The sequence below is a fragment of the Salvia splendens genome, chromosome 9 (genome assembly GCF_004379255.2).
Source record: "Salvia splendens isolate huo1 chromosome 9, SspV2, whole genome shotgun sequence".
Classification (NCBI taxonomy): Eukaryota; Viridiplantae; Streptophyta; class Magnoliopsida; order Lamiales; family Lamiaceae; genus Salvia; species Salvia splendens.
Window position 1 is genome coordinate 13,617,978 of NC_056040.1, and position 21,952 is coordinate 13,639,929.

At 34.9% G+C, this 21,952-nt stretch overlaps 2 protein-coding genes across 2 annotated transcripts; both read right to left on the bottom strand.

Annotated features, from left to right (window-relative positions):
* Positions 1-4,929: 4,929 nt before the first annotated feature.
* LOC121746677 (cinnamoyl-CoA reductase 1-like) lies at positions 4,930-7,715 on the bottom strand. Its single transcript, XM_042140591.1, has 5 exons — positions 7,518-7,715; positions 7,286-7,440; positions 6,426-6,611; positions 5,793-6,145; positions 4,930-5,323 (listed from the first exon to the last, which is right to left on the bottom strand). Exons 1-5 carry the CDS (start codon positions 7,636-7,638, stop codon positions 5,137-5,139), a joined length of 1,002 nt encoding a protein of 333 aa, XP_041996525.1. The 5' UTR covers positions 7,639-7,715; the 3' UTR covers positions 4,930-5,136.
* A 12,513-nt stretch (positions 7,716-20,228) lies between these two features.
* Positions 20,229-21,729, bottom strand: LOC121747499. The gene is made up of 2 exons (XM_042141545.1): positions 21,242-21,729; positions 20,229-20,370 (listed from the first exon to the last, which is right to left on the bottom strand). Exons 1-2 carry the CDS (start codon positions 21,472-21,474, stop codon positions 20,298-20,300), a joined length of 306 nt encoding a protein of 101 aa, XP_041997479.1. The 5' UTR covers positions 21,475-21,729; the 3' UTR covers positions 20,229-20,297.
* Between the last annotated feature and the right edge of the window lie 223 nt (positions 21,730-21,952).

Below are 21,952 nucleotides of genomic sequence, written 5' to 3' on the forward strand. Positions count from 1 at the left end.
ATTTACTAATATTGAAACTTCATATGTGATTTATAACAATGGTTTGAATTTTAGTTCTCTCAATAATTTTTTGGTTTCTTCTGTCAATAGTCAATAGGAGTGTGTCCACTTAGTCTTTAGGAAAAATTTAAATAGATGCTACTACTATTTATAAATAGGTTCACAGTTTTGACACGCCTTTCAAGATTAATTTTTTTTGTAAATACTTTAAAGAAAAGATTTTGTCATTTAATTTATGTATGGATGTTTCAATAATTTATACAGTATATAACTGTTTTTTCATAGGAAGACCTATTCATTATTATTAAGTTGCATCTTGAAATTATATATGCCGATTTGGGTATGGCGTCAAAATTGAGAAAGGTAATTGTCGGAGTTTCTTAGATTATAATTTAAAAATGTTACGCATGTCATATTCTACTATGTAGTCCTAATATTGGATTCAAATAGAATTCTTGACTTCACTATTTTATGTTGACATTAAGAAATTAGTAATCCTACAAAACAATGAAATGATGCTCCACGCGCACTTTTGCCATGTTTTGATCGTGACTTGTGGCTTGTGACGCAATGCATTACATCATCAATTTGGACAACAAACTAGTTTATGTGCTTTTTATATGAGATTTTTACATTTTGTCTTTGTTGTCTCTTAAAATGTGAAAGACAGACATCAATAAAAAAATTAGTATTATATTCAAATTAATGATTGTTAATCTTAATGACACAATCATCTTTTGGTGAAAAACATTATAAATGACGTAATTGTTGAAGAAGACTTTGTTTTATAGTATTAGAACTACTCTTTAAATACAAATACTATGTTAGTATTATGTTATCCTTGTGACTTCGATTGACCATATATTATGATCACATATTTTTTCCCCATACTTGAAAGTTACAAAGAGACCTACGTTTTATGAATAGGAGGGGGTACAATTTTGTATTTATGACGCAGTAGATTTGTTACATACATTAATTCTACTAACATACATTATATATATTGAACTGTAAAAATTTGCCAAAAAATGTGATTTTATCATAGAGAATTCAAAAATTAGTCACACCCACTATTTTGGGTCAATTGGTATTTATTAGTAGGAGAAATTTTGAGCTGCTTTTTTTATAATAATCCTCGTGGATTTTCAACGTGGATTAAATTGGTCTTTGGTCTTCTTAGATTCCTGTATTTACTAATTTACTTTCCTTTAATTCTATTTTGTCCTCACTCTTCGTGTTTGTGTCTCATTCCAAGTTAGGGTCAAACCGTCGAAGAAACGTAATTTAAGAAATCTAACCTAGCTACTGGTATTATAAAACCATAATCTAGGAGTATTTGTTATTGACATAATGTCTTAATTAATTAGCAGGTCTTAATTTAGAAATTTGAATTGCAGCTTTTTTTATTCATAAATTGACAATGACCCACTTATAAAATAAAATTAATATATGTATTTGCTTAGAGGTAATATTAATTGTAAATATATATACTATTATTAATAATATTATACTCCTTTCGTCTAATAAAAATATGTGCATTTTCAATTTTCATCCACTCCACAAAACTATGTGCATTCCATTTTTAGAAAGTTATCCCAACCCATTTTTAGAAAGTTGTCCAATTTTGCTTATAGCTTTTCTAGATGAGTTCATGTTTTAGAAACTCCACCTTTGGGGTTACGTAGTTGGTTGATCCATGATAACATAAGTATTTCTTATATCCGTTAATTGTGTTAGTTTCAGGCTTTACCTGTATTTTGTAATAAAAAAAAGAAATAATATAGGTCTCACTGTCTAGTAACACTACATTAATTACTTTTCTCATCTTCTCTCTTATTTTATTAATTTTTATCTTAATTTTCATGCTTCATTAATTATTTATATTTTAATTGGACGGAGAAAGTATTTATTCTTGCCAAAACAAGGGGATGTGGTAGCCGAAATTGGAACAGTGATTTTGGTATTTATCAAGTTTATAAATTCAATGGGCCGAATTAATGCTGATTGAAATTAGACTTTAGTGATAAGTGTTTACGTGTATATATCTTTGTCGGTGTTGCACGTTTTATATCCATAGACTTTAACGTCAGTTCAAGAGGCAGAGAGACTTTATCCACGCCTATATATTTGTTTAATGATTATCATACTCAATCTGGGCATTATTAGATTGACTTAATAATCTTTCTTATAGTATTTGGTATGAATATAATTTAATTAAGAAATTTCTTGTGTCACACTTTTTAATATAGCAAACCAATTATAAATTAGCACGTTGTATGTTTATAATCCCAACTTCTCAATCTTATCTGCTATGGTTGGTAGTGTGGACACACTATATGAAGACTTTTTTTGGAATTTTCAAAATTTCCTTTTCTTTTGCTCTTTTTATTGTTTTCTTTTTTTTGGGGGGGGGGGGGGGGTTTAAATTAGGGGTTGAATTATTTCTTGATTAGTGAAATTAAAGTCAATAGATAACTGGAATTGGGCGACAGGGATAAACAAGCAAAGTGAAGAATATTATTGATAAAAATTGGTTGCTTTATTTTTAGTATTAAAAAATGAGGTGCTGTAGGTGCAGATACACCAAGAGAGTGAGAGGATTGCAGGCCCAATTAGCCTTTAACCGCAGTGGCGCAATTTGAATTATTATTGGGCCAATGCGTAGAGGTTAATATATTGCCCATTGCAAAAACTGAAATTTAGTCGCCTACCCAATTAGACTATTTATTTTTGGATAAATCATGCCTATAATGTTTGCTATAGAAAATATCCATAGAAAAATTTTAATTATTGAATAAATCATTCACTTAATGTTTGTTATTTTAATTATAGTATATAAATTGATATTTTTGGCGATATTAATAATCAATTTATTTCAATAAAATAAGGAAAAAAAATTTAATTTGACCTTTCATATATTTTGAAATAAGTCAAAATTTGACTCTTTTATATAAATTTATGAAATAAACGATACTATTATAAAAAAAATCAAAGAAGTTAGCTTAAACATTTAGATTAAAAATATTAAGAGAAAAAGGAGAAAATAATAGAAGTAGAGAGAAAAAGGAGCCACAAAATATAGGAGAGAGTTTATAATGGAAATGTATTTTCTTTACTTAAAAAGAGATCCATATGTCAAGCTTATAATGGTGTATTGGGAAATATAGTACACAATGTATTAGGTGATCCCTTCTGTAAATCGTATATCCATTTAATTAGTTACTGAGTAGTACTACTATAATTTTTGGGAAGAATATATATTTACTTTAGACACGATGGGCCTATATTTATTCAAGTAAAGAGATCTTTGATTGGAGACCAGGTACAACGTAGTACATATGACGATTTGAAAATTATCGAAATTTGAACTTAAAATAATCATTACAAGTTCACAACCATAAAATTAGTGTAATAGAAAAATCTAAAGAATGATGAATACCAAAAAAAGGTAGGACCTCAGCCTCGGATCAAATCAGTTTAGGTCATCCATTAAATTCATTCATTCACTCAATAAGCAATACTCACAATCCACCATTCTCTAATTTAACTATTTATTGATCTCATTTTTCATTTCTTTAAATAAAAAATGCCAAAATAAAAATTTCAAACTTTAAAGTAACATTTAATTTCGAACTTCAAAGCCTAAGAATTAAGATGCTCGCTAACTGGTGACGGAACCAAGAGAGCTGCTAATAATTGTACAAAAGTAAATCAATTCAAATTGGCGTGGCCCCTTCCAATTCAGTCTTAAAAAGGAGTAATAATAATATAGTACATAATTGAGATTTTAATTTTTTTTCAATATTATACTAGGAGATTGTTACTGGCATGAGTGGCATCCATATATCTAGTCCCAAGCTGGCAATCCCACCTCTCACTAATGACCAAATAGGATGTGGATAACTGGATATACAAAAAATGGTGTTGATGTTGATTTTGATCATATCCTTAATCTGCATACTGTAATAATTTAATTAGTAGTAATTGCATTGGAGTATCAAACTAGTGAAAGAAATGCTTCATATGTATAACAAGTGGTTCAATCTTAGTACTATTTGATTGTCATTCGACTCATTCCCATCAGCAAAATTTAATCTTAGGGGATTTAAGTTTTGTTCTCGTTTGAAAACAAGATAACAAGTCGAAAATATAGTTAAACATATTCCAGTAAATGTGAAAGTAGTAAGGGCATATCCAGTGGCTTTCGCCCAGCAATAGTCCAGTCACAAACTCCTCATGCCACATCATCAGCACTAAAAATTCTCCTGTCACATCACCAGGACAAGCAAATAGCTCAGCAATAGCCTAGCCACATCACCCCTAATTATATAAAACAAATAATTGACAATCACACAAAATACGGAATTAAATTTACGACACAGATAAGGGAAAATCCAATTCTTTTATTTAAATTTTTAAAAAAGTACATTAAAAAAATTACATAATTAAAAAAAAACAACGCCGTGCAATCTTCCGCGCCCACAACTCTTCAATTAAATCCTTTTGGAGTCGAAAATGACGTGCAAATCGCGGATATATAGTGTTTCGAAAATTTTAAAAAAAACATTAAATTCGCTCGCCGATTGCTCGCCGGTCCTGAGCCTGCAATGGCGGCGAGCAGACCGGCGAGCGCTAGCGAATCGGCCAGAGCTCGCCGAATTGGCGCTCGCCGGTTCCAATGGTTCGGCGAGCGCCGAAAATCGGCTAGCCTGCCCGCTCACCGCCATTGGAGATGCTCTAATTCAACATTTCTATTATGCACTTCTTGCGTGTTAATTTCACCTAACTCGGTAGTGAGAGTAAGAAAAGGCACCTCAGGATACATAAAGTGAAATAAATTAAAATTGAAAATAAATATGTGAGTGTGAGTGTGACCATATTATTTAAAATTCGTATAGCTAAGTGCTAACCAATCCAAAACGCTGTTAATGAGTAGTACCATATAAAATGTAGTTTTATTATAGTGAGTTTTACATGACATGGTTAACACTTTGTAAATTTCTCATTAACTCACCTTCACAAGAGAATCCCTTATGTCATTTTTATCATCAACTTTGTTTCTTCACATAAACATTTAGAAAAAAGGAACAACAAATAATAATATGATTTGGACTTTATTCTAAGTCTCCAAATAGGTCAAGACTGAATACGAATGGGCTCCTCCTCATTCTGAGTTGGGACTGGAATATGGCCTTTTTCTTGAAGACTCTTAACTGTGTCATATAAAGTTTGCTTCACAGGTGTGAATTCAAGCCCCAAATCCTTCAGCTTTTGGTTTGAGAACATATATGGTTTTTTCCTTGGGTTTTTCTCATCAGAGCACCTGCATTATTCAAAATTATAGTATATGTTCATAGTGGAATAAAGTATAGTAGATAAGTTGTGCAGCCTTTATCCCACCGAAAACAGGGAAGCAATTATTAGTGGGAAAAATATGTTTTATTCAATGCCGAAAAAGGGTTACCCCACTATGATTAAAAAGAAGAGAGAAAGTGTGCAACCATGATGGATTAATATTTGGTGGATTGGGTCCCCATTTTTGATAGTGACCTAAGAGTTGGTGAAAACTCTTGAGCATCACAAAAAATGGTGTGGAGTATACTTTTTTCCATGATGATTAATGCCCACAAGAAACTTGGATTTGCTTTACTTATATCTTAGTGGGTCAAATCAAAATACCCAAGGCAAACTATAAACGTATTACCAAGAAGCATATGTGGTTAGTATTCAATTCATGCTTACCTACCTACTCCACGAAAAAGACATAGTCAAACAAACACAACGAAACTCACTTGGTAGGTATGGGATACTCCGGGAAGAATTTGGCAAGAATCTCCACTACTTCGCCTCGGTGGAGGACGCTCTCCGCGCAGAGGTAGCGGCCAGAGGCCGCGGGATTCTCGTACAAGAGGATGTTGGCCAGCGCCACGTCCTTGACATCGACGTAGGCTTGAATTGAGTTGGCATAAGTCTTTGCTGAGCCAGTCAAATATTTGAGTATGTGAAGGATACTAGCATTCACAGTTGGTTGGAGAAGTGGGCCAAGCACCAAAACAGGGTTGATCACCACCAAATCCACCCCTAATTCCTTAGCTTCATCCCATGCAGCTTGCTCTGCCACAGCCTTCCCATAGCAGTACCAGTTCTGTACACAACATGTCCGAAATTACATAAAATATTTTATTCATATGGTAATTATTCTTAATCTTGTAACATTATCCCTCGCGCCTAACATGATAGAGACATCAGAGGGCACCAAGGAGACAATCAATATGGTCACATATCGACAATCGATTAAAGTTATTTACACGCGTACTCAAATGATAACATGACAATTTTTATTATGTGAATCAAGTTGCCTCTTTAGAAGTAAACTTGATTAGATTTTGATTATTTAAAGGTATAGAATAGAATAGAATAGAAACCTTGGTATTTTTACAAAACTCAAGGTCGCTCCAGCAAGTCTCGTCCACGACTTTTTCAGGGTCTCTGTTGGGATCCATGTAAATTGCACCAATTGAGGATGTTATCACGACGCGGTGGACCTTTGCTTCCGCCGCTGCGCGTATCACATTCTTGGCGCCGTTAACAGTCGGTTCCACCATTTGTTCCTTTATTATTAACACATAACAATTGATCAAAAATTAACTTTTGCAAACTAAGCATAATGATATCTATAGGAAATTTAAATTTTAAGGTCATGTCTTAGTAGACTCAAACCCCATACCATTGGTCTCAGGTTAGGTATTACTACTTTAGTACTAGGCCAACTCGCACACACTTTCCTTTTAGTTTATCCCAAGGTGATATCACACTTTCCTTTTAGTTTATCCCTAAAAAAAATGCTACATTTCTTATTTTTTGGGGAAATAAGTTTTCTCATGCATTAATATAGATATATTTTCTCTTTCTCTCCACTAACCAAGTTTATGAATAAGGGAGTAATACTTTTGTTCATAAGTTATGTGAATAACTTTATATTTTCGTCATATTAAATCACAGGTTGACATACTATAAATTAATTTTAAGGCTCCAAGATCTTCATTGAGCTTAATCAAATACTTAATCCACTAAAGTAGGAAATGTATTCTGATCTTGGGTATAAGTGATTTCCAACTCGCTTCACCATGACTCTTCTCCACACGTCAAATTGAATATACACAATACCAACAACCCACCGGAGAACCGCTGTGACGTAAACATTCAGTCTCTCTCTCACTCACACACACACACACACACGCAATTGCAGAATACGAGAGCAACAGAATCGATTGGAAAAACTTACTGGATCATCGGTGACAGGCGACGCCGTGTGGAAGACGCCGTCGCAGCCATTAATAGCTTCGCGCAAGCTCTCATAGACGTTGAGATCAGCTCTGCACAGAATCAGCCTCTCATCCGCTCCTTCAAGCTCTCTCAAATGCGAATTCTTCGGATCATCTGGAGAAAAAAATAAATCCAAGACATTAACAAACAAAAAAATTAAAATCAATTTCCACAAAATTCAGCAATTTAACCTGGATTTCTAACAGTTCCTCTGACAGTATAGCCTTTCTCGAGGAGGAGCTTAACCAGCCAGGAAGCAATGAAGCCTCCGGCGCCGGTGACGCAGACGAGTTTCCCGGGGACAGAAGGCATAGTGGCGATGGTTGGTTACCGCTTGTGAATTGTGATTCTGTGTGTGTGTGTGTGTGTGTGTGTGTGTGTGTGTGTGAGGGACAGAGAGAGGCGCGAGCATGATTTATAGAAGGAAAATAAAATTCCTCACTTTACCTACCACGATGCTAAAACAAATTGGAAATTAGTAGTATTAATTACATTTTCGAATTTAGTGTGACATAGAATCCATTGCTTTTATTTTATTTATCTAAATCTGAATTTTTAAATTTTATTTTTAAATGGGATAGTGATTAGAGATTAATGCTCTATACCACAATAAGGATTAATGTGTAATTTTTTAAATTTTTCGTACTGATTAAGTATAAAATTTGTACACCGTAGTATTAGAATTACAATAAATTAATTTATTTTAGCAATATAATGCAATAAATTGTGCGTACTCCATATAGGTGTCGTTCGGTTTTCAAGATAAAATAATACAAGATACAATGTAGGATTGAATTGTGAGATTATTTTAGTAATAGGTGGTTAGCTATGACTAATTATCACATGATTATTCATCTAGGATTGAGTTGGGGGACTAAATCTTATAAACCAAACACACTACTAATTAGTCAGAAGATACAATCTTGCAAACCGAACCCCTAATAATAGATTGTACTATCCAAATTACTCTAGCAGGCGCGCCTTCTGTCAGTGCGGATCCCCAATACTAGTAAAATCCAGCGGCATTTGTATAATTTAATATAGAATGTGTGTGATTTAGTTCAGCCATAGAGTTTTAAAATGTCTCACATCATAGGTCTCGGATTTGAGTTAATTATAGTATGACCTTTAAAGTCATACTCCTTTTTGTCTATGAAAAAAATATTTCATTTTTCTACTTTTTTTTATTTTTAAGTAAGTAGAATCCGTCGTGCAACTAATTCATTAATTACACTCACTGTCAATTGTAAAATTAATAGTATATAAAAGGAGTTGATATTTACACTAACTCTTTTCACCATTTTCATTCATAAAATTAAATAGTAATTGCTTAAAAACTCGTGTCAAGTTAAAATAAGTCTATAAATAGCAAAGGAATGAAATACTCATTTGCCTATAAAAAAAACTACTGGTACTACAATTGAAGTGTTCATCCCAATAGGCTAAATCAATTGGCTCATTTAGACAATATTGTTTTATCAAAATAAAGGGTAATTTTTATTTATTTGAACAGATAACTTTTATTTATTAGAACATTTATTAAGTTAAATATTTTTTTGTCTTCTAAAATAGTAACTTTATTATGAAAGATAGTAGTAGTACTTTTATTGACAAGAACATAAGCTTTCATTAGAAAAATAATATCTTTTGTATATTAGAATAGTATTTTTATTCATAAGAAGAGTAACTTTTATTATCAATAAAAATAGTAGTACTAGTAACTTGTAATATTTATCATAACGATAATTTGGAATTGAATCAACCCAGTAAATACTAGCCAATAATTTAACTGAATATAGTCATGGTGCGACATTGATGTACCATTTGAATCCATTCAATACAAATGGTATACCATAACAGGTAAAATTATCAGTCGTAAATGTGATTCTTGATTTAATTTGCAGTTAAATGTTAATCTTCATGAATAACCTATTGTCAATTAAAAAAAATTACTTCACAATCCAACCAGCCAGTTCCTATGCAAGGTTAAGAATGAAAACAAGCCGTTCAATGTCAACAAAACCTGAGAATTGAGATATAAGATAAATATTCTAGGCCTTTTTCACAAAAAACTTATCTAATAGTATAAATTTTCACAATTTACAATTCACTCACATGCATAAAAAGAAAATAGTGAGTATGATACCAAAGCATCAAGAAATAAATAACTTCAATACTAGTATTTAGTTCATGGAGAAATTACTACATCAAGAAATGCATAATTTATTCACAATTAAATTTCTCATATTAATATTAATATTAATTAAAAAGAATAACACATGACATGTTGCATGCAAGTTGGCAAGTACTCCCTCCGTCCCGTAATAGGAGTTATATACTCCATTCATCCCAAATCAAGTGATTAATTTCTTTTTTGCCGTTATTTTGAAAACATGATAATAAATAGTTAAAGTAGAGAGTACTCCATATAAAAAAAATCATACAAGGCTGCACTTGAATTAGTAAAACAATAAATTTCCTTATAATCACTTTTGTTTCCATTTCTTATTTCTTATATATATAAAATTATATAATTGATTAATTCCGAAATTAATAAAAATTGATAACAATGCAAAATTATTATTAAATCTTGATGATATATAATATAATATAATATATATATATATATGGGAGCGTTATTCTCCTTTTCACATCTTAGATCCTTTTTCCTTCTTAATATTACGCGTTAGATCTAAGGCATCAACGGATCAGATTGATTCTATAAAACTGGTTCCGTGTTGCATTATAGAAGGTGGTTGTATGCATTACAGGGTTATTATTGACATTTGATGGAAAAGTAACTGCCACATTTTGGTATCTGCGAATAATGCACCACATGGTCACAAGTAATGCATATAATTGACTATATAATGCACAATATGTGAACTGCAATGCATACGAATAAGTTGTACCATGTTATGATGTTTGGACACACGTTTCTTGTTTCCCCTAAGGGTTTAATAAGCTTAGGGGCTAGGGTATAGTACGTAGACACGTATGTAATCTTCACATGGTAACGAGTAATGGATATAATTGACTATATAATGCACAATTTGTGAACTGCAATGCATACGAACAAGATGTGCTGTGTTATGATGTTTGACACACGTTTCTTGTTTCCCCTAAGGGTTTAATAAGCTTAGGGGCTAGGGTATAGTACGTACGCATTAATAACAAATTATAAAACGATACGAATAATTCACCAAATTGTCACGAGTAATGGATGTTATTAACTATATAATGCACAATATGTGAACTGCAATGCATACGAATAAGATGTACCATGTTATGATGTTAGACACACGTTTCTTGTTTCCCTAAGGGTTTAATAAGCTTAGGGGCTAGGGTATAGTACGTAGACATTACTAACAAATTGTTGTTATTGGAATATACGTATGTGCATTATTTGGTTTAGGTAGTGCATTATGTAGCTGTTAATTGTCATTATCTCAGTATATTATGCATTATTAGAGGTATTGTGTACATGGGTTAATCAACGGATTGAAGATTACATACGTGTATTTAGTAATGTCTACGTACTATACCCTAGCCCCTAAGCTTATTAAACCCTTAGGGGAAACAAGAAACATGTGTCAAACATCATAACATGGTACATCTTATTCGTATGCATTGCAGCTCACATATTGTGCATTATATATTTAATAACATCCATTACTCGTGACAATTTGGTGAATTATTCGTATCGTTTTATAATTTGTTATTAATGCGTACGTACTATACCCTAGCCCCTAAGCTTATTAAACCCTTAGGGGAAACAAGAAACGTGTGTCAAACATCATAACACAGCACATTGTTCGTATGCATTGCAGTTCACAAATTGTGCATTATATAGTCAATTATATGCATTACTCGTTACCATGTGAAGATTACATACATGTCTACGTACTATACCCTAGCCCCTAAGCTTATTAAACCCTTAGGGGAAACAAGAAACGTGTGTCAAACATCATAACACAGCACATCTTGTTCGTATGCATTGCAGTTTACATATTGTGCATTATATAGGCAAATATATGCATTACTCGTGACCATGTGGTGCATTATTCGTAGCGGTTTCCAGCCTAGATTAGATTACTATTGTACCCTCATAATGCACAAAATAGGACAAATAATGCAACACGGGATTAATTACCCAATGTTGATCTTGACCGTCCATTTCTCTAATCTAATGGCTGATATTAAGAAGGAAAAAGGAGGAAATATAGGAAAAGGATATATATATATATATATATATATATATATATATAGAGATGTATTCATTTCCTTTTCCTATATTTCCTCCTTTTTCCTTCTTAATATCAGCCATTAGATTAGAGAAATGGACGGTCAAGATCAACATTGGGTAATTAATCCCGTGTTGCATTATTTATCCTATTTTGTGCATTATGATGTTTGACACACGTTTCTTGTTTCCCCTAAGGGTTTAATAAGCTTAGGGGCTAGGGTATAGTACGTACGCATTAATAACAAATTATAAAACGATACGAATAATTCACCAAATTGTCACGAGTAATAGATGTTATTAACTATATAATGCACAATATGTGAACTGCAATGCATACGAATAAGATGTACCATGTTATGATGTTTGACACACGTTTCTTGTTTCCCCTAAGGGTTTAATAAGCTTAGGGGCTAGGGTATAGTACGTAGACATTACTAAATGCACGTATGTAATCTTCAATCCGTTGATTAACCCATATACACAATACCTCTAATAATGCATAATATACTGAGATAATGACAATTAACAGCTACATAATGCACTACCTAAACCAAATAATGCACATACGTATATTCCAATAACAACAATTTGTTAGTAATGTCTACGTACTATACCCTAGCCCCTAAGCTTATTAAACCCTTAGGGGAAACAAGAAACGTGTGTCAAACATCATAACATGGTACATCTTATTCGTATGCATTGCAGTTCACATTTTGTGCATTATATAGTTAATAACATCCATTACTCGTGACAATTTGGTGAATTATTCGTATCGTTTTATAATTTGTTATTAATGCGTACGTACTATACCCTAACCCCTAAGCTTATTAAACCCTTAGGGGAAACAAGAAACGTGTGTCAAACATCATAACACAGCACATCTTGTTCGTATGCATTGCAGTTCACAAATTGTGCATTATATAGTCAATTATATCCATTACTCGTTACCATGTGAAGATTACATACGTGTGTACGTACTATACCCTAGCCCCTAAGCTTATTAAACCCTTAGGGGAAACAAGAAACGTGTGTCCAAACATCATAACATGGTACATCTTATTCGTATGCATTGCAGTTCACATATTGTGCATTATATAGTCAATTATATGCATTACTCGTGACCATGTGGTGCATTATTCGCAGATACCAAAATGTGGCAGTTACTTTTCCGTCAAATGTCAATAATAACCCTGTAATGCATACAACCACCTTCTATAATGCAACACGGAACCAGTTTTATAGAATCAATCTGATCCGTTGATGCCTTAGATCTAACGCATAATAATAAGAAGGAAAAAGGATCTAAGATGTGAAAAGGAGAATAACGCTCCCCTATATCTATATATATATATATATAAATCAGTTATGTAAGACAAAATCATTTTCGAATTTTATATCGATTGATACCCAAAATTTTAGGATTGGTTGTTAATTGATTGATATATTAGTAAAGACATGAAATATAAATTTCGAAAAAAGTGAAAATCATAAAATCGGCAATAAAAAGACTAAACTCTATAGATATTATGAATGTCCTCTCAATTATGTTCGAATATGGCCCATCTACTGTTTTGGTTTGAAAATCATAAAATCAATTTTGTTCAGTAAAATTCAATTTTAACAAAGCTTATGGATAATGGATGGAGCTAGTATTATTTTATGCTACAAACGGAACGAAATTAATATCTGATTATTTTGCAGGACAAACATTGTTCATACGTAATTAATTTGAACCTTGTTTTTGTATTTTACATGTAGTTATTTTATACATAAAAAAATTTACCATATGAACAATATCACCAAATTTACAAATCGAATAAATTGTATTGACGTCTTATTTGTGAGTTTTATATCTCTCTTTAACATTAAAAAGGATTAAAGGAGAAAAGAAAAGGTGATACTGGTTTGAATAGTTTTTAATTAGTAAATTTGATGATTCTATTTTTGAAAAGATAAGAAAAAAAACTAAAAACAAATTATTCATCGAGTGGGGATGGAATTTTCAATGAGCTACTAGAAAGTGAAGTAGTTCAGTTGTAAACTTGTAATGCTATGCGCAGAAATGAATTAATTACGTGTGTTTGTTTGCTTTTGAAATTTTAACTTTTTTCATACATTTAAATAGACAATAGTTCACTTGATCTTCATAGAATTATTAAATTAAAAGGTTAAAGTATGTATGTGCGTGGCCCTCGTCTCTATTTATTTTGGACTACACTTTTGTACAATAAGAATTTTCAATGTCTAAAAAGTAGTGATGTCGTTGATACATGTGATATATTATTGCAGCTGACTACTCCTATTTGATTTTTAAAAAAAAGTTACACCATTAAATCAATATTATGATGATTTTATAATCTCAAACTTGTTATCAAATGATATGTAATGTCTCTTGATATTTGATTATTTATTACTACTGCCGTCGACCTTCGTCGCATTTAAGATGACACATTTTATTTTTTAGTTTGTCTCAAATAAGATGTCACATTACTATTTTTGGAAACTTTTTCTCTCCAATTAATACATAAAATCATTTTTTTTCTTTCTCCAATTAAATATTCAACTCTCATTCTCTCTCCATTTAATACTTACAATCACATTTCATTTCTTCAATTAAACACATTAATCAACAACTTCTAAAATCTCGTGCCGACTAAGAAATGTGTCATCTTAGCCGGGACGGAGAGAGTACTAATTAGTTCTTGCAAAATCAGGTAAATAATTTGATCTCACAACATTAACATATTTATTGATTGGAGGAGCAACGCGAGTAATCAATGCCATTACCACAATTCAAGGTTAGTTCTAAAGAATAAGAAAAAGCTCATAAATATTGATATCTCAACCGATAACCAATTGATTCAATAATAACCAAGAGATTATTTTACCAACGTAATCATGTCATTAATGACATAAGAAACAAATACTAATAAAGTCTAGTTAATTTTGATGGGGTTGGTTCATTTCGCTGCTGTTGTATTTCTAATTTTCTATGCTTTATTTTGAACCACGCCGGCCTTAATCTCAATAATTATTTAGGAAAACTTATTTGTTTTCCCAATTACCACTTTGATGTAGTGGTATTTATATTTGTTGTGGAATAGTTAAAACCCTTTTAGGACTCGTTCACTTTGTCAGTTTTGACCAGTTTTCGGCTCAAAACAGGTGAAATACGGATGTTCAACTTTTAAGTTATGAAACTGTGAAGCCCAATATATAAAACACGGCCCACACTATTCATCTAAACATTCTTCAGTTTTAAAACTTCCAAAGTACGTGATTTTCAATTCTATGCTTGAAAGTTAACTAGAATTGGTGGGGCCCACATGATAACTCACCCAAATCTCATATACCGAATGAACATATTTGATCCATTAATTGGTTGGCCATCCATATTCAATTCAGTCCTAGTTATAAATATGAGTTTTCCTAAATGACTAAGACCATCCACAATGCTGCCCAGCCGACCGCCCAGCCGAGCGCCGGCGCTGGGCGGTCTATTGCAGTCGCCCAGATGGCGAATGGAGAGAGAAACCGCGCAGCGCTGGGCGGTCGCGTGGCGATGGGCGGTGCGCTGGGCGGTCCGCTCGGCGCTATTGCAGCGCCCGGATCGCCCAGCGCACCGCCTAGCGCGAAATTTAAATTTTTTTTTCCGAAACACTATATATACGCGCTTTGCTCGTCATTTTCATTCGCACCACTTGTTTTAACGAGTACTCTCTCGTTAAATTGGCACTCCTTTTATTATTGTATTTTTTTAAATTAATGTATTTTTTTAAATTATTGTACTTTTTTAAATTTTAATATTATTATTAAACTTTTCCCGTATATGTCTCGTAAATTAAATTTCGTATATTGTGTGATTGTTAATTATTTCATTTTGTATATATTTGTTAATAGTGATGTGGATATTATGTGGCTAGGCTATGGCTGGGCTATTTGTTTGTTTTGATGATATGGCAGGAGGATTTTTAGTGCTGATGATGTGGCAGTGGCTAGGCTATGACTGGGCTATTCCTATTGTGGATAGTCTAAGTGAAAAGTCCTTAATTTAAAACCAATTTTGAATATGATTAGGAGTCAATAGTGGAGGGCATCTATCTGTACCATTTAGACGTCAAATTTTCTCCCGTCATTATAGTAGAATTATAGCCGTTACTTTCCTCATGGTTTATTTTAAACTTTGCATCTAAATCAATATAGATGTGGTATATTATTCAGAGCACATGTTGATTCACATTAGTATATTTGCAAGTGAAGATCTTGTCCCTATCCATAACTAAATTTCGAAATTTATTGGAAGCTAAATTAAATAAAGAATCAACGAAATCGGAGACTTGGAGTAGTAGTACATTTTATTTAACAAATTGAGAAGTGGGAACATTGAAAAAAATAATCGGAAATCATTCTACTGGATAAAATGATTAGAACACAAGTTTGAAAGTAGGTGAGGTCAAAAAACTCGGAAATTCTTTTGCCACAAATTGCGAGGTCAGAAATCTTGTGTTTTAACGCGTTGTGCGAGTCCAAAAATTAAACATTAATTGAAGCAGCATTTAATATTTTGTCAATAATCTTTTATGTAATTGTCAACGACGTTTTACCAGACCAAACTTCCTTGATTTTTTGTTATCACAGATTGACTGAAACTTATCATCGTAAAAGTAAAACTACAAATTTAGAGAGGGTGAATTTTGCGACGTCAATTTAGCATAAAAAATTTGTCAATAAGTGTGAGCGACGGATATTTATGTAGTACGACTATATTTTGAATTGTCAAAACATGATTGTTTTATACTCCGTCCGTAGTAGATAAAACTCGAGATATTATAAAGCAAATACTTAGTGTATGTAATATTGTATATTAATATATAAATAATAAGTTGTTATAACGAGGATAGTTGAATAAAAATATATCTTGCCTAATATAACGCATTTCTTAGTTGACACGAGATTTTAGGAGTTATAAGTTAATGTGTTTAATTAAAGAGATAAAATGTGAGTGTGATTATTAAATGAAGAGAGAAAAAAATAGTTGAATGTACTAATTAAAGAGAGAAAGTTATTTTTTTGTCTTAAATATAGAAATATATCATCTTATTTAAGACAAACTAAAAAAGAAAAGTGAGTTATTTTAGTTGGGACGGATGTGGAGGTGAATAGCAAATTAGTGTGCGATTATTTAAGACAACGGTTGTTTGAATTTGTCTTGGCCTTCTTTGGCGTACTCGTAAGCCTAGAGTTTATTGTTTTTTGTATGCCCTTTTCTACGAAAACACAAAAAAGAATAATACAAGTACAAGCGCCTTATCTATGTGGCACTTGCTTATAGTCATTCCAAAATAATTTGGCAAAAAATTTATTATCAGTCTTATTTACATAAAAATTAAAATTGGCTTTTTTTTGGTTGGATGGGCTTTATCTTTAGCATACCCCAACTTTCTCGGTGTTTGACAAACACGAATTCCCAAGAAATAAGTGTTGATTTATGAGCATAGCTAGTAGTGGAAAGATAATCTATATCGTATCAAAAATGTTAATACCGTATACCATATCAAAATAATGCTATGTGTTGTTATTCTATTGAATTTTTCAATATACAGAACAGAAGTTTCAGTATGAAATATTTTCAATCCTGTACCAAAATTTTGGTATACCACTGGCTTGGCCGTGGAGTTTAGGCCATCCACAACGCTGTCTCTATACCGTCTCTTAAACCGTCTCTTAACTACTATTTGAGCACTATTTGAGGGCCCCACTGTCCTTTTTTCCTCCATCTCTTAACTAAGAGACGGAATCTGCAACGCTCCGTCTCTTAACCGTCTCTATACCGTCTCTTAATTACTATTCATTCAATTTAATTTATAAATTTTTTTTAAAACCCAATTCAATTTAAACAAACACACTTTATTAAAATTAAAACAACATTACAACTTAACATTAAAAAAACGAAGACATAATTAAAATTCTAAAAAAATAAAAATGACATAATTTAATCTTCTCCGCCAAAATTTTCCCAAATGTGCTCAATTAGATCCTCTTGGAATTGGGTGTGGGCGCTAGAGTCGCGTGTACTTGCCCGAATAGCCAACCGTTCTTGTATAGATGGATGCGCTCCACTTCGCGGCGGACTACTTGCGGTTGAGCTTCCGGGGGATTCGGGGTCGAACCAATTTCCGGCATCGGGTCCTTCGTCTCGGACAATCATGTTGTGCAAGATTATGCACGTATACATGATGTCGACCATGCTCTCCATGAACCACGAACGATCCGGGGCTTTGATGATGTTGAAGCGCGCTTGGAGAACCCCGAACGCCCTCTCCACATCCTTGCGCGCAGCCTCCTGCTTCTGCGCAAAAAGAGCCTGCTTTGGGTTCGCTGGCCTGCCGCACGTCTTCACGAAGGTCGGCCACTTCGGGTAGATGCCGTCGGCGAGATAGTACCCCATTTTATACCGCCGGTTGTTGGCGACGAAGTTGATGGCCGGCGCTTTACCATCCAAAACTTCGGTAAAGAGGTCGGACTGTTGGAGCACGTTTACGTCGTTGTTCGAGCCAGGGACCCCGAAGTACGCGTGCCAGATCCAAAGTCGGTAGTCGGCAACGGCCTCGAGTACAACGGTTGGGTGGGTGCCTTTGTGGCCGCTCGTGTAGGAACCCCTCCAAGCCACCGGGCAATTCTTCCATTGCCAGTGCATGCAATCGACACTGCCAAGCATCCCGGGGAATCCGTGCACTTGTTCGTGCAGGTTGAGGAGGAACTGACAATCCTCCGTTGTTGGCCTCCGGAGAAATTCGTCACTGAAGGCTGCCCGGACGCCTCTGCAGAAGTTGAGCAAGCACAAGCGCCCAGTGCTGTCTCCGATGTGCAGGTATTCGTCGAATATGTCGGCCGTTTGTCCAGTCGCAAGCTGTCGGATGGCTGCAGTACATTTCTGCAGCGTCGTGTGGCTGGGACGACCGACCGCGTCGAACCCTTCTCGGAAGAACTCCTCCCTGGCCGCCAAAGTATTCGCTATGTGGAGAAATAGCAGTTTCCGCATGCGGAAACGGCGACGGAAATAGGTATCTCCCCAAATCGGGTTATCGCAGAAGTAGTCGCGTACTAACCGTGCGGCGGCTTCCTCCCGGTTCCGATTGATGTACTTCCGGGAGCGTCGTGGGGGTGGTGCGGCTTCCTCCGCCTCTCGTCGTCGATCTTCTTCGAGTGATTGTTCCATTAATTGACGCATTTGCTCAAAAGGATCCATTTGTTTGAGTTGATTGAAGATGGAAATTGGAGTGATAGAGAGGATTTGAGAGGAATAGATGTGTGTTTGTGTTTGAAATGAGTATGAAATAGAATTATTTATAGAGTAAAAAAATTAAAAAAATTTAAAAATGAAAATAAAAATTTAACGGTAATATTACCGTTTGAAAAAAAAATTTAATTAAAAATCGATTTTTTTTAAAAAAAATGAATTATTGCGTCATCAGTGACGACGCCCACTCGCGGGCCAGCGAGTGGGCGTCACGCACGCATGGGGACGTGCCACGTGTCCCTGGCGCGTGACGAGCCATCTCGTCTCGTGTCTCACCGAGACGAGCTACGCGACGAGACGGGCGCGAGATAGAGACGAGATGGGCGCTGCAATGCGTCTCGCGGGGGTCTCGTCTCTCCGAGACGAGACGCGAGCCCGGCGCGAGACGCGTTGTGGATGGTCTTATGAAGTACGGAGTAGTATTTTTTGTTTTCCTGCACACAACTATGATTAAAATGAGCAACATGAATGTGACGCCCCGAGAATTCGTTCTTTTCTTTTAAACTAAATCGGGTTATTAGCTTAGTTAATTCTCGTTGAGATGACGTGGAATTTCCGTTGTACCCTTCCGACTTTGAAATAAATTAAGTGTTGTTGTTTGGAGGAACAAAATGCAAGTTAATACTTCAATAATCAAGTGGAAGAAGTATTTAGTAGAAAATGATTAGAGAAAATTTAATACAAATAGTACATGCCTTGTTTCCCGCGCAATGAAGACAAAAACTAGGGCCGGCAATTTTCGACACGACACGATAATCTGACACGAATCCGCATGAAATTATTGGGTTGGAGTCAAGTCTTATTGGATCCGTGTCCTTATCAGGTTGACCCATTAAGAACCCGATAATTTCGGGTTGAGTTCGGGTCGGATGCGGGTAACCCATTAAGAAATAATATTATTATTTTTATTATTATTTAAAAATATATATATTACTTTAATTTTTTAATTTCTTATAAATTAGGTTTAAATAGTATAAAACGAATTTTAATTGGGTAAATTAGGTTAAAAATTAAGGTTTAATCATGTAATATTAGGTTTTAATCGTGTAATATCAGGTTCGGGTTGTTATCGTGTCGTGTCAACCCATATTATATCGTGTCGATAACGGGTTCGTGTCGGGTGCGGGTCGTGTTCGGATTTGAAGGTAGCAGGTTGGGTTCGTGTTCGGATTTACAGTTTTCTTAACAGGTCGGGTTCAGGTTAGGCCTTATTGGGTTGAGTCATTATCAGGTTGACCCGATAACGACCTAATCCGCACGATTTGCCAGCCCTAACAAAAACCACAATTAATCCTACACTACATTTTGAAAGGGACAACATCAAGCTAATGACTAAACTAGAACTTGGTCAAGAGCTACTTCAAACCTAGTACCTCAACAAAGTTGCTAAATTTAGCAATAAGACAATGAGTGATGTAGTGAATCTCATCCTTTGTCTTCCTTCACATCTTCATCGATCCCCACCTCCACCAAAACTCCAATAGAGGCAGCCCTAGACCTGCAAATCAACGCAAAATTGGGGTTAGAAAAATAGGCACACAAGAAAGGGAGAAGGAGAGGCAAGCTCGATTAAGATGGTGGAAGTAATAGGCAAATAGCACAGCCAAGAGGCTGCAGAAATTGCCGTGAGATCAGCCACGGTTGCCATCCCTAACTTGCACCAATATGGAATCAAACAAGGCTGCCACAAGGTAAGGGAACCCAACCACAAGCCAAAAAGGATGGAGGAATGGAACCCTCTTATCGAGGCTTGAGAAACAGCCAAGGAGGGGTTGTTTTCTCCCAAGAATTTCACCATTTTAGCATAATCACAGAATCACAAAGCTCAAAAGGGAGCAAGCTGGCAGCCAAAAATAAGAGACTTTGTCCCCAAGTTTTCAGGCACAAGCTGCCAACAGTTAAGAGCTATATAAGGAGCCACAACCCTCTTCTTCTCCCCCACTTTTCGGTCACCACAAGTTTCACATTATTTCATAAGAAGAGAGCAACAAGAGGGAGGAGCAAGGGGAGGAATTGGCAGCAAGAACACAGCAAGGGTTCACCAATCAAGGTAACCTCCCAACACAAACCACGCATCATATAGGAAGCTTCGTACAGCCACAAGATCGATTTTAGAACAAGCCAATAGATAGCATGAGAACTTAGAATTTCATTAGGATCTTCACATCAATACCAAGAACAATAGCAGAATAGCTAAAATTTGGGGCTCATTCCAGTGAGCTAATTATGCCAAGGAAAAATCAAGACTTGAGCAATCATAACCAAAACAATTGGACAAGGCCTTCAATCATCACATAGCTACTGCCACCATGTAGAACAATAAAAAAATCGGAATGTTAAGGAAAGGGGAGGGGAATTAGCTTTATTACGAGGAGGAGGCGACGCCGCTGGAACAATAGCACGAATGGCGGTGGCGCGCCTTGAGTCTCGCCCGAACAGCAACAACATCAGGAGCCTCCCGAAGCAGCGACGGCCTCTGCCGGACTCCGGCAGCGGTGCTGCGAGCACCGGGGAAGAGCGGTATGTGGGGGAGCCGAGTGACAAGGGGCAGATGCAGGTGGCGGGTGAGAAGGAATATTGATCGGTGCTGCGAGCCCTGCATGTATTTATAAATGTACAGGTTGAACGTCAAGAGGAAGGAATATTGATCGGAGTCGATGCTATTAAATAATCAAGTGGATTTCTCTACGATTCGTGTCTTCATACACGAAGTCGTTTAGTAAGGACCTATTCCGCTGTACTTTTGTCAAGTGAGAATTTCAAAGACTCACCTTCGAACTCTGATTTAGTTGATATGATGAATTATTCTATTTTGAGATCTTGTAATCAAATACTTGGCTTCTAATTTGTGGTATCAATTTGCAAGTCCCTTGAGTTCTTTCCTCATTTCGTTAATTCCACTTATTAGTCACGGATTTCCCGCTTTTGCTATCATTAGCAAAGTACGGTCGTGACAATGAACCATTGTCAACCTCTGTTTTTTTCTTTTTTTTATATGAATATGTTTGTGAAATGTCCTCACACATCCAACATCCGAGAATAAAGAAGACTCACAAGTCACAAGTACTACAATGTTAGAT